The sequence below is a fragment of the Ambystoma mexicanum genome, chromosome 2p (genome assembly GCF_040938575.1).
Source record: "Ambystoma mexicanum isolate Mex_15411 chromosome 2p, UKY_AmexF1_1, whole genome shotgun sequence".
NCBI classification, from domain to species: Eukaryota; Metazoa; Chordata; class Amphibia; order Caudata; family Ambystomatidae; genus Ambystoma; species Ambystoma mexicanum.
In genome coordinates, this window is record NC_090923.1 from 171,963,803 (window position 1) to 171,976,616 (window position 12,814).

The window sequence follows — 12,814 nt, forward strand, 5'->3', positions numbered from 1 at the left end:
GCAAGTCTGGTAGTGCCTGGAAAACGCCTAGTTCATGCTTACAAAAATTCCCAAACTGTTGGCTATGCCAATGCTTGTTTGTCCTTTTGTAAAGATGAATGTGGCTTTTCGTCTTTTAAATGATTAGTAAACACACCTTGACTGGATTATATGCAGCCAGGAGAGCCCATGTTCCTTAGTATTCGCCAGTCCCTGGAGTTTCTAACACAGAAAAACTTTAGACAGCACATTTCAAATTGTGATGCACCCTTTTAGGAAGCCAGTTTGGTGTGGTACCAGGTGACTAAAAGTAGGGTAGTAAAGCAGGGTGAAGTGGCATTTATATTTGCTATAAGTGCTTAGATTAGAGGGCAACATGTGATCTTTTAAAAGCTAATTTATTGTCAATAATTACACAATATTCTCCCGGCTGCAAGCATCTGAAGATATGTGTTCTGCCTCTAACGCAGTATCCTCTCGAGCTGGTATCAGTGACAGGTGGCATACTGTATGGTAACGCAATATACAAGCACCCGCTGCAAACATTTGTATGAAATCGGTCAATTCAAAATGGCTTTTCCACACATTGGTGAAAGTGTACAGCCATTAGGAAGAGATGCTCACACATTCCCCAAAAGTGCAGCATTAGCAATAGTGGTGTTAGTAGTAGCGGTGCTAGTGATAGCAGAAGAAAATGCCACAGTAGGAAGTTACCCTAGGACTCCCTAGGCTCTCTGTCATCGACTCCTCTGAAAGTCATATCTGTTTGAAATGACACACTGTTCTTCTTCCGTATGAGCAAATGTGTAACAGTAATAGCTACTCTAGGCATGTTTCACTTCCCTGCAGTAGCTTAATGCCTAGAACACCACCGGGGCTCATCCGCACTGACCTAAATGAAGTCCTGCAGTACAGTAGGATCCATGGAGCGAAACATGTTGGCTAACCTGCGACTATTCGTAGGCCTCCAGCAGTCCAGTATCTCACAACTAGCACGTTTCTAAAGTGGGTTGCAGGCAAGCATGGCCAGTTCAATACATCTCTGAAAACAGTCTGGGATATGTGGTCTCACGGTTAATTTGCTGGCGGTGTAACCAGGAGGCCTGAGATCTAAGTGCAGATTTCCCAACATGAACACATTGTGAGATCTAGAGCTAATGAGTGTATCTCATGTGCTTCAGATACCTTACCTGACCAAAGATGTGGGTAGGAAATAATCAGTCCTACAGTGACTGACTTAGACGATGTTTCTTGCGACTACCGCTTGAGAAAGAACTGATCATCTTAACAAACCACCAGCTCACACCACTATGTACTTCCCACTGTGTCTTAGCCTTGCTTGGCATGCCAGAGGACTAGTGGGGTTTCAATCAACATCAGCTTCTCAGGTGTTATTTCTCAGCTGACTTACGTATGTCCTGTGGGATTAATCAGCATCTGAACTTGGCAGAGAGTCCCACTCACGGAAGTCTTTTCTCCCTGGCTGTCGTCAGGTGACGCAACCTGCCACACCACGGCCACGGGGAAAACCTATCAGAGAGGAAAAGGCAGGGTTATCAACATGCTTGAGAGAAGTTGTGCATAGCACGCGCCACCAGCTGCAACATCAGCGACCAGAGTAGTAGTCTGACGAATTGTGTCCTCTTGGCTGTCATATGGGAGAAGATCCAAGGAGAGGAGGCTGGGTGCCAGCTGGATGGCTGATACTGAAACTGTCAGCACTGATGAGGATGAGTCGAGAGTCCCTGACAAATGCTGAAAGACGATAAGAATGGTGACAGCACGCAGAAGCGGAACCAGAGGGAGAAAACGGAATCACGGTAGCTGAGCGTGGTACTCCAGATACATTCACTCTTGGCAGTGGAGCCAGGAAACAAACAGAGATAGAACGAAGACACTGGTGAACATTCAACCAGGGCCGAGGCAGATCAACTACAGACGCACACCCAAATACAGGGTAAGAGGAGGGAGCAAAGCCGGCAGCCAAGAAAGAACAAGTCCAAAGAGTCAGCTCTGTATTGGGATCTGGGGTATGAGCCACGAAGCACCTTGGCAAAGAAAAGTTAGAAAACGTGATGTACTGTGCGGGAGCAAGCGGAGTGCACGGAGTAACGAGGGACATCAGTACTGCGGGTAAGTGGACTGATGGACTGAAACAGTCTGTCAAATAAACTGTCCTAACCCCTAGAGCAAACTGACAAAACATTTATTGTGAGACAACATTGCATACTGGGAAACTGAGTCCGACTACCAGAACGGACTGAAAATCTTTATTTTTGTGTTCACGCTGCATGCTATGAAACTGGGTCCTAACTTCCAGAGCAGCCCGAGAAAAAACATTTTCTTAGTGTAAATGCTGCATGCTGGGATTTTATGGGAATTGGGAGAAACCTTTTTTGCTGAAGTAAAATATATTGTATGCTGAACATGGAAATTCCATACCCCACTAGCATCTGAAAAAAAGACACTTGAAAAACATAATCAATGCTGGACACAGAAGTCCTCCCTAGAGAGAGAGAGAGAGGCCATTAAGAAACAGATGGGGCCTTTCATATTGGTGTACCATGTTGTTCAAGCATCAGAGACACTTATGCAATAGCGACTGTAGAATGATGACGACTCAGTCATGAAGACGCGGGCCAATCCTTGTTTAATTGAATGACCTCTAACGACATTGACCATTTGGTCATGATTAGACCAAGAATACAGAGCTTCAAACCAAGCGTTCCCTTATGTAGTCATCATATTATGCTGCACAGATGCTTTATGTGCCAAAATCAATCAATAATTGCAATGAGCCACAACCTTCTCTGTCGATTCATAGAAATACCCAGAAGCGTACATCCACTCTAGTAACATTGATTATCATCACAAAATGAATAAACACACATATTGCCTTTCTTGTTTCCTATGTTCACCTATTAAACAGTTTTCACTCTGCGCCTCCGCCTGCTGTTTCTCATAATCCACAAACTCGTTCCAAAATCCATCAGTTTGAGCTGGGCCTGATGGCCAACACCGGGACCATCTTTGAACGGTTTGTCCATTACACCCCCACTACATCCCATCTAGGAAGCTGGGCTCGGCCAAGTTGAAAACCACCTCACAACAGAAGTTCCAATGAGAAACGTATGGGGGAAATCTGTAGGTGTCCAGTGCCCCCAAACTGTGGTTCGCCCTCAATCCCACCTTGAACAACCATCTGAACTATTTCACCTTTTGTAAAATGCTGAAGTCAGAATTGTTCAAAGAGTCTTTTGAATGATGACAACTGTTTAACTCGGTGAATGAGCAAAGCGTCCCTGGATGGGCTCTAAACTAAAGACAACAGAGAATAATAGCCATTGGCATCCATTCTTCACCCCGCATCAGGTCCCCTTCTCTATTCTATTTCATGATTCTCCCAAATTGATGTCTTTTTTCATGCAACTACTCTTAACTGTCCATTGGCCATGATAACTCTATGAATGTCTGAGCCAAGTCCATCATCAATTTATCTACCCTCTACTAACACCCAGCAACCACGACACAGCATATCGCTGTGCCCCACCTTCCCTCTTGTTCACCTTTTTAACTAGGTGATGAGAATCCGTTATGTTAGTATTTCCCCTTCCTGTTTTTTTTGGCTCATTATAAATTCTTTCCCGCCAGACTTTTACCCCATCAACATGAAGCTGGGTGAAAGTAAATCTGGACAGTTCTAGCCTTAATAACTGTTTACCTATCAAACTCCTTCCCAATTTGCCGACATTCCTGAAGCAGTTCTGGCAGCTAAACCGTCTTAATCAATGTTCACACTGGGGATGACATGGTTCCTTCTTAATCCTTTTGTAAATCACCCTGCTGATTCCAGACTGAGTTTAAGAAAAGAATGAAAAATAGCATTTGAAAAACAAATATGGGAGCACAGGTGGCTTGATCCAAATTCAGTCTCCCAGGGGATGGGATGAAAGCAGGTTTAGAAATAACACAACTTGGGATACACTCTGTAGCAAATATGTTTAGATTCTAAGTATGAATCGAGAGACTCAGCAAGGTCTCTGACATTTCTCCAGCGAAAACAGGCAGTTTGGGTCTGGTGGTCTTTTCTCTACCTCCTACCATCAGTGTCAATGTCACTGTGCTGTAGCCTCATTCGCCTTAAAGCTCCCTGAACAGTATCCCAAATGATTAAAGGCATCCCTAAACAATGCACATGTCTAATTGTAAAGGCCACCAATCCTTAGCAGCGGAAGGATCTGCTGGGACTGATGGCTCGGTATGTTGTTAGCGTCTTCATGTCGAGTTGATATTACGTTGATGACTTGCTGGTCTACTCTTGCAGCTCCACACCGCCGAGAAGGACCATCTCTTCCCGCTGAGCCTGCAGCTGAAGAATAAGCCTGGACGGTTCCTCGACAGCCCGGATCTCATGACAGGTTAGGACACAACTCCACCTCACCTCATGTCCAGTTATGTTGTGTAGCATGCAGATTTGTATACTATATATCTATTGTGGTCTAGCTTCATAGGGAATATGGCAGAATGCCAAAAACGTTTCTGCCTCTGGAAGTCTTCCTGTAGACATACCCATACTGGGTTAGGCTGGTATCGATTCGGGTAGCCAATAACTTGGTGTCTGCCCGGTGAACTCATTTATTAAAGACATAGCTCCGAAGAGTTGAAGATCAATTTCCCCTCATGAAGCCTAAATTTGATACATTGTAAAACAGAACAATGTGCACACTTGCAGAGACTCAGTGTAAATCATCTTCTCGCAGCCACAAATAACACTCGTTTTTGGGGTTGAACTATGATATCTGTACAGGTGTGTTGTTTTTCTCCAAGCTTATAATATAACAAAGGAGAGAAACGGATACCAATGATCATGAAAAAAGGCGTTTCTATACCATTAATGCCTCCAGTCCTGACAAAATGGACTAGACCAAATATATAATCATGAAAAAAATAAGTTTGTTATTATTAAATATTCATGTAATTGACTAAAAAAAAATCATAGTTAAAAGCTTTTCTCAAAGGTGCAATTGGTGATTGCATCAATGTTAAAAAACAAACATACATATATGCATGTAGTGCCCCGTTAAAGTATGCACTTGGCTTTTCAGCTCGGTTAATGCAGCTGCTACATGGTCCATCTAGGCTGTTGTTGACATTGACATCACATGTATAAGCTTCTGTTGAGCATCCTCCCTACTTAATGGAGACTAGTCAGATAGAAACGTTGCTCTTTGTTGAGGCTTTCATCCCTCCATAGGGAGGACTAGCCTCACGTCTGAGTTCAGGACTGGCTAATCCCTCTCACTTGCGAGACCATAGGGAATTGTATTCCTTCCCCAGAACCTGCGACTCGCCAGATCTTTTGGACTACGACTCCCATGGGTGCTCACTTTTGACTAATCTGACTAGGGCTGATGGAGTTGCAAACCTCTTTATTTGTGGAGTCTTTTTACCTGCCAACCTAGGTGGTAGCTGTAGTATGATACTTTATCTAATAAAGACATTAACAGAGGGCGTGTGTGTGTGTTGTGCGCACGCAAGCGGACGCAAGTGTGGTGTTTTGACTCAATTTATCAACTTTATGAGCAATACGAGTGCAACTGATGATAGTAACACTATTGACACCTGCAACTCAAAGACCTCTAATGCTTTCCATCTACGACACTGTATAAAGAGTTTCCACTTTCTTCATCCCTGGAATCTTGGTGTCATTTTTAAGTCATTCCTTTATTTCTCTGATCAGGATTCCTTTCTTGCCGGCATCTGTCGCTATAAGTTTTTTAATACCTGCAAAATGCAACTTTTTTAATCCTTCTGTTCCGCTAGAATTCGTACAATCTCCATAGTGTTTGCCTACCTAGATTACTGCTCTATCCTTCTTTTGGATCTCTCTACTTTAGTCGCCCTCTTTGTTCTTTCTCCTCGTTCAAACATCTCCCTGTCTCTAGCTGCGCCTCACTGGCTGTCCATGCGTATTGACTCTAAGTGTCTTCATAGACTCGATCCCCTGTACCTCTGTCTATACTCCCCTTCATACGCTTTGTGCCTCCTCTCTCTTTCTCCTGGCTGTTTCTACTTCTCCCTGTGACCAGTCCCTGTTATAGTTAATTTTCTCTTCTTGCTCCTAAATAGTGGAACACGCTGCCTCTGTTGGTTCGTTCGGCACCTACTCTTGACTCTTTTGACTCTTCCTTGAATTCCTGTCCATTATCCTCTTCTCAACGTCGACGTTTAGCTGCATGTTATGCAAAGAAAGTGTGAGCCCCTCTACTGAGAACGAACACTGCCAAATAACCTGTTCTGGGAAGACATACATCCGGGGGGGATGTACAGCCATTTGTACCTTTCAAAGAGAAGAAATATCCATTTTCATATCAGTCTGGCCCCACCCACAGGGACAGTCTAGCAACTAAACGCTAGGCAAATCTCCTCTAAACAAGAGTACCATGAGCAACCCCAGACACGTGTTTCGTCCTTGTCGGGCCTCATCAGTGAGGTGGAGCTGAGCCTCTGTAAGCACAGCGAGCAAGGACCCCACGTCTGGATGACCCTTGTTAACTGAAGGCTAAACCTCACGTTTTTCAAATTATACACAAAAGCAGGTGCCCCTCTACTGAGAATGATCTCAGCCAATTAACCTGCAGATTCAGCTCACTGTGCCTTCGACGCAGGTGATATATCCATCCACTCGCGTATGAGTTTGTTACAGGACGAAAGAAGAAGATCTCCTAAAAGGAGGAGGGACTTGGGACAATGGGAGGGAAGCGGGAGGTGGGAGGAAGGCGACGGACAGGAGAGGGGAACGGTCAGTTGTACCGGAGGCCTAATAAAGGGAAGGTTGAGCATACCCTGGCTCCCGCTTTGTATTTGAAAGCTGTGCGTAGAGGCCTAACACGTTTGGTCGTGGATAGTTCTATTCTGTGAAAGGTCTAGTGAAGGTTTTCTGGCTGTGTTAGTTCCCATTTGAGGGGCTTCCACATGTTTGCGCCTCCAGCTGCACGCTGATTGCCTTCTGCTGGACTTCTGTAGAGTGCTTTGGTGAACGCCCTTTATAAACCCAGGGAAGCAAACACCTTCTTGGTGCAGAGTCCATACATGTGTGTCCCACCTCTCCCTTAAGGACCCCCAGGGACCGGCTTTTCGAATAAGGGAGGGCTAAGGGCACAGAGAGGCAGTGTGTCACCGCCCTGGCTTCTTTCACACAGACAGCACAGACAGATCCCCTGCCAGGGGCGTCAGCACTAGGGGCTTCCATGCAATGCATTACAAGGCAGACAACGCAAGGCTCGTCCCAGGGTCAGGCGAGGAATGCAGACTAATGGAGATGAGAGGGAGTGAGCGAGGAGGACCCAGCTGCTGGCCCCTGGGAGTGGAAAGTTCTGCCACCCCGTCCAAGACACGTGACAGGAGGGGTCTCGGGCCTTGCCCCAGCAGTGTCGGCCAATCTCCATTTCCCGCTTGGGGTCACGCAGTCTGGATTTGGGGAGTGCTTGCCTCTGCTTCGAGTTCTTTACCAAAATGAGGTCATCTGCTAGTGGAAATGCTGTTCCACAATGATCTGTAGCTTCCTTTGCAAGGGGAAGTTCAGCCCTCACACGGGAGAGATGGGGGCACGGGACTGGGGGGGGCTGGATATCGGTGTCACACGTCAGATCCCTCATGCCTGCTGCACCTGATAAAACACGCGGGAAGCGGTTCACGACTGAGTGAAGAAAAGGGAGGGTATGTTTGCACAGCAGCCACACCGCCACATCATCAAAAGCTGATTTAGGGTCTTTCTGTGACGTTATATGCCCAGTGTCTTCCCTCCCCAGCTTGCATCTCGCCACTCACAGCACTTCCGGGTTAAGAGGAGGACAGGACCCTGCTTGGTGATCTCGGGGTGAGCAGGAATATCGGGGACTCGAGGGAAATAGACCAAAACAATGCAAGGCCCATGTACTTAAACTCTTATCCTGTTATGCTCGGATTTTCACGTTTTCCAAGATCAACAACATATGAGGAAAATGGTTATTTTTAACCTGATGTGCTCGGGTCTCTTAAAGTGAAAGAGGCTTCCAATGGACCCAGGCTTTGGTTTCAAGACCAACTAGAGCCCTACTCTGAAACAAACTAGAGATCTGGCACTTAGCAACTGAGTCACCCGCGCGAACAGTGTGTTCTAATGTAACAATGGCCATGAAACTGAAAACCAGGACTGCTGCAGGTGACACAGTGCATTGGTGAGTAACAATGCCCAACCGGGCTCGAAAGGCAAACACAATAGAGAAAAACACTGGGACTTATTACGAGTTTGACGGTAGCTGCCTGTAACACAGGCACGGCTGCCGCCAAACCTATCATTTTACCGGCACCCACGAATGGGCAATTACTGGATCATTCTGAGTTCGGTGGACCCAGTAATTGCCCATTCGCGGGTGCCGGTAATAAGGGACTCCCCATCCCCATTCGGCCCCATAGGGCTGAATGGGAATGGGGAGCTCGGATGCACCGGCACCGTTCATAACGGTGCCGGTGCATCCCGAGTTGTGCTCGCGGGTGCCGCACTGTCCGAGCGAGACCTGCGAGCACAACTCGTAGTGTGGCAGTATGGCGACAACGGTGCTGGTAAACTTACCGGCACTGTTGTCACCGTACCGCCAGGGTCATAATGAGGCACATTGGGCCTCATTACGAGGTTGGAGGTAGCCTTGCCAGTTTAAACAAGTGGGCCTCATTACAAGTCGGTGGTAAGGCAACAATGGCACCGGTATCACTACCGGCACCGTTGCTAACATACCGCCATACTAAGAGTTCTGCTCGCGGGTGCCCTTGCAGCCACCAGGTCTGACAGTGGCTGTACCGGCACCCGCAAGTAGATTATGATGGTAACACCGGTACCGTTACTAGCCATATGGGTCTCAATGGGAATGGGGATGTACCGGGCCCGGCACCCACGAAAGGGCAATTATCCAGTCTGGCTGGACCCATATGCGAGTTTGGAGGTAGCCTTGCCGGTAAAACCGGCAAGGCTACCTCCAACCGCGTAATGAGGCCCAATGTGCTTATATAGTGGGTGAATTCCAGGGTGTTAATATTTACATGAACGAACAAGGAAAAAGTATTCCTACGGCCCTGATGGTGGTTGCCTGCTGAGCCGTGAAATATATATTGTATGTGACGAAGCAACAAGAAGTTGCGAAACGCGTAACTCTGGCTTCTGTTGTCCCAACTGAGGAACCCACAATAAAAGGACTGTTTGCTGCCAAAGGATCGGATTCCTGTCATTTTGTGCATTTATGTGGTGGTAGAGTGTATTTGCAACGTGCACAGCACGGTTTTATATATATATATATATATATATATATATATATATATATATATATATATATATACCGGCAAAGTGGAAGAGATCGAGTGCTGTGTCCAGCTCAATACACAACCCTGTCGGCACGCAAAACCATTTGTAATGTTCCACTCTGTCCTCGCTCAGGCAACCACGAGGAAGAGAGGCGTTTCTGTTCCCCATCTTTCAGTGGTGCACAGGAAAGGCTTATTCTCATGCATTATGTTGGGGGGTGTTCCTGTGAAACTGGTCACTCCTGGGGGTCAAAAAATAAAATCAGTTTCTTATATGGTGCTTCATGCCAGACTCCAGCCTCGAAGCGCAGTACTGGGACTAGGTGCCAAACCAGTGCTGCTCAGTGTAGTCTTGTTTAGAAAACCAGAGCATTGCCCCTAAGCTATCCTCCCCGGATTCCCGAGTAGTTCAGCACTCCACCAAGTCGGAGGCGGGAGTTGTTGAGTTTCTATATCTATGGGAGCTCCTCCATTCAATGGAATAGCTTCTTATGGGGGCGGGCCTGCTGGCTTTTAATGGCAGGGCGATTATTTGACGAGCAGAGCTTGGTGAACTTCCTTCCAGATCATCCGGTTGCTCACCCTGAAACCCGGCGACTGATGGATAAATGAGATATGGGGGTCCCTCCAGCAGCCCAAGTGCTCCCCTCAACCTTCACAAGATCTCAGTGGCTCAGGTTTCATTTTGTTAGCCCAATTAGGGGGGTTAAATCTCCTGGGGTGATTCGGGCCGCTCTGGGAAATTGACGCTCCCTATGAAAGGACCGGCTCACTTACACTTTGGGGCTGTGCGAGTTGGAGACCTCCCGTAGCCCCTCCCCATAACCCACCCATATTTATTATCACCCTAACCCATCCCCCCCACATATAGATGCAGTGAAATGTGACATTTAAAATTCTGTATTTTGACCTTCGGTATTTTCGGCCGCGCAGTAATGGGGTGATACCTGTTTGTCCTATTTGGCCGTTTGTGACGTCTTCAATGTGTTTCTCTTACGCTGACATTTGCTGAAGAAATATTTTGCTCCCGTTTGTATTCCTCGCGTTTGCATGAAATAAAACAAATCCAATTTGTTTGTGGATCTAAGAATCCTTCCTGTGTCTTAGTCACCATCCTTTGTTTGTCCCGGGACCCTTTCCAATTGTTTGTGTGAGTCTCATGTTGATCCATTTGTTTTGCCCTAGTCCTTCCTTTGTTGTCACTGTTTTTGTCCAGTGGTTTCCTTCCTTGGACAATCATTGACATCCTTTAGCTGAACCCGGAGTTGCATTTGGAGCTAGAGGTTGAGGAGGAGATCACCTACCGTAGGGCGGAGATATTGCTTCACAGGTTCTGGAGAAGAATGGCATTACTGTTGTGTTTGTGGATGGAGACTCAAGACTCCACAACCTCAGCAGGTGTTACCTAAGGAGAGACAATGATTGGGGGCCGCCTCAGCTCTGACACCTCTCCTCTTCCTGAGCAATCCCCCAATCAGGGCTTTGCCACTGCTAACGGGATGGATGTGGAGGAGGGGGTGAAAAAGACATGACTGATGAAGGATGTTGTGCGGCTGCCACATTAGCAGGAGGACACAGGCCTAACAGAGGAGAGTTTACCGCGATCAGAGAAGCGGGCGGAGCAAGCCGAGGGGGAGGTAAAGGGGGCATAGCTATTGGAGGTAACCATACCAGTGCTGGCAGTGCCAGAGGTGATGGAAGCAGCTGATGACATGTCTGAGGACTGGTCAGCCCCAGATGACTTAAAGCATGAAGAGGTCACTGTAGCTGTGAACACACTAGGGCTGTTGCTGGAAAATACCATAAGCAGCTTTGGAGTTGGAGAGAAGTTGATGGTACGCAGGTAGAGGATGCAGGAGAGTTGTGTGGCAGCCTGGAGGGGAACCAGGAGAAGGTGCAGGTTGTGGTGCTGCAGGGAATGGAAGAGCAACAGGTGGAGAAGATGTAGGTGATGCCACAGCAGATGACCCAGCACAAGGCAGCGGCCTCATGAGCCTGCCCTTCCAGAGGGGAAAAGAGAGGTTTAGGGGTCCCTTATGAAGTTTTCCACCCATGACAGCGCCCACCTTGTTATTTGTGATGGATTACTTAAATTGATGGAGGTGAAGGCATGCAGCCTATAACAATTCGATGAGGCATGTATTCAAAGGAAGTGTCATTTCTTGGGAACCAGAGAAACGTACGAGCACATGATACTGCATTTTAGCTTCCACAGCACCCTCATCAATGGAGAATTGTCTGTAGGTTCCTCACAATAACCCCACGGCAGTGCAAGATGCCATGGAGAGACACATGCTACAGCACCATCTTACTGCCTTGCATTTCACTGGCATGGTATTGGGCAAGATTTTAGGAGGGGGAGGTGGGTGGGTCCACTACCCTCATACTGAGAGCTGGAGGGATAGTCCCCAAATATTGTGGGGGGTAGCTATCCAGTTTTGCAAGAGGGTCACAGTGAGGTGCAAAGGGCTCTTTCACAACCTATTGGCTTTTGGAAATAATGCAACTTTGGAAGTTGTTGTACTACCGTCTTCAGATTTCAAAAGGGAGTGACGAAAGATAAACAAGGAGTTAATCAGAGCTAATCAGAGTTAACCCAGACTCAATGCAAGTGACCAAATGTTCCCCTGGGAAAGCACTTGCAATACTGTTACACTATCATCCAGAGGTGGATATCCAGTAAATGATATTGCACTGTTCCTACATATTTGCAGGTTTTATCTGCAGCATGCAAAATGCTGCCAGCTTAGAATGTTCCCCTTGTGATGTTTAATCATCTTTCATGAATGGATATTTCTACATTTTGAATTGATTCTTTAACTGTCTGATGACGGCATATGATAGTGTGCAGGGGACGGGAGGGTTCCAATCTTGGATCCTCTTTTCTTGATTTTTGTTATGAATGGAAGAAAGCACAGTATGTATTTGAAATGGTGGAGATCTTCGTAAAGTACATCAAGTAACTTGAGAATCCAATGTTAGTATTTTATGTTCCGAATAAATACGAGGCCAAACATTTATCACTTAGAAGTAGGTGTTTGCAGGTATAGCGCATCACCAGATAGTCTAGTAAGATGGCGTCAACATTGTATTGGTTAGTTCTGCTCTCTTGCCTGGGTCTGATCGTATGTGTTCTGAAGCAACTGGTCAGATGTTTGTAATTTTGGATAAGCCCCTAAAAGTAGTTAATATCAAAGAATACTAAAATACACCACATCAAATGATTGCGCAGGCAAAGCAGTGGAATGTAAAGAAAGATAATGCCTGAGAAATCATGTGCTTCATTGGTAGGTGAACTTTGGTGGGCAGCAGTGCCTGAATTCGCCAAAATAGTGTCATGTTTTCGGCTCTCTTATGACGCGGAAAACTGAAAAATCAGCAGGGGTACTGCATACCACGCTAGAAGGTGGCTCGCTGTGCATTACTCTGGGTGTAAGATAACAGAAGTCACACTCAAGAATAGAGCAGTAATGACGCTAATGGGACCTCATACTGTTAA

General features: G+C 46.5%; 1 protein-coding gene across 1 annotated transcript in view; it reads left to right on the plus strand.

Moving 5' to 3' along the window:
- The window catches only part of PLXND1 (plexin D1), a 352,004-nt gene that overhangs the window by 190,574 nt on the left and 148,616 nt on the right, over positions 1-12,814 (plus strand). Inside the window, exon 11 of the mRNA XM_069643445.1 lies at positions 4,304-4,397. Coding sequence (XP_069499546.1) covers positions 4,304-4,397 — 94 coding nt within the window. The remainder of the gene's footprint in view (positions 1-4,303; positions 4,398-12,814) is intronic.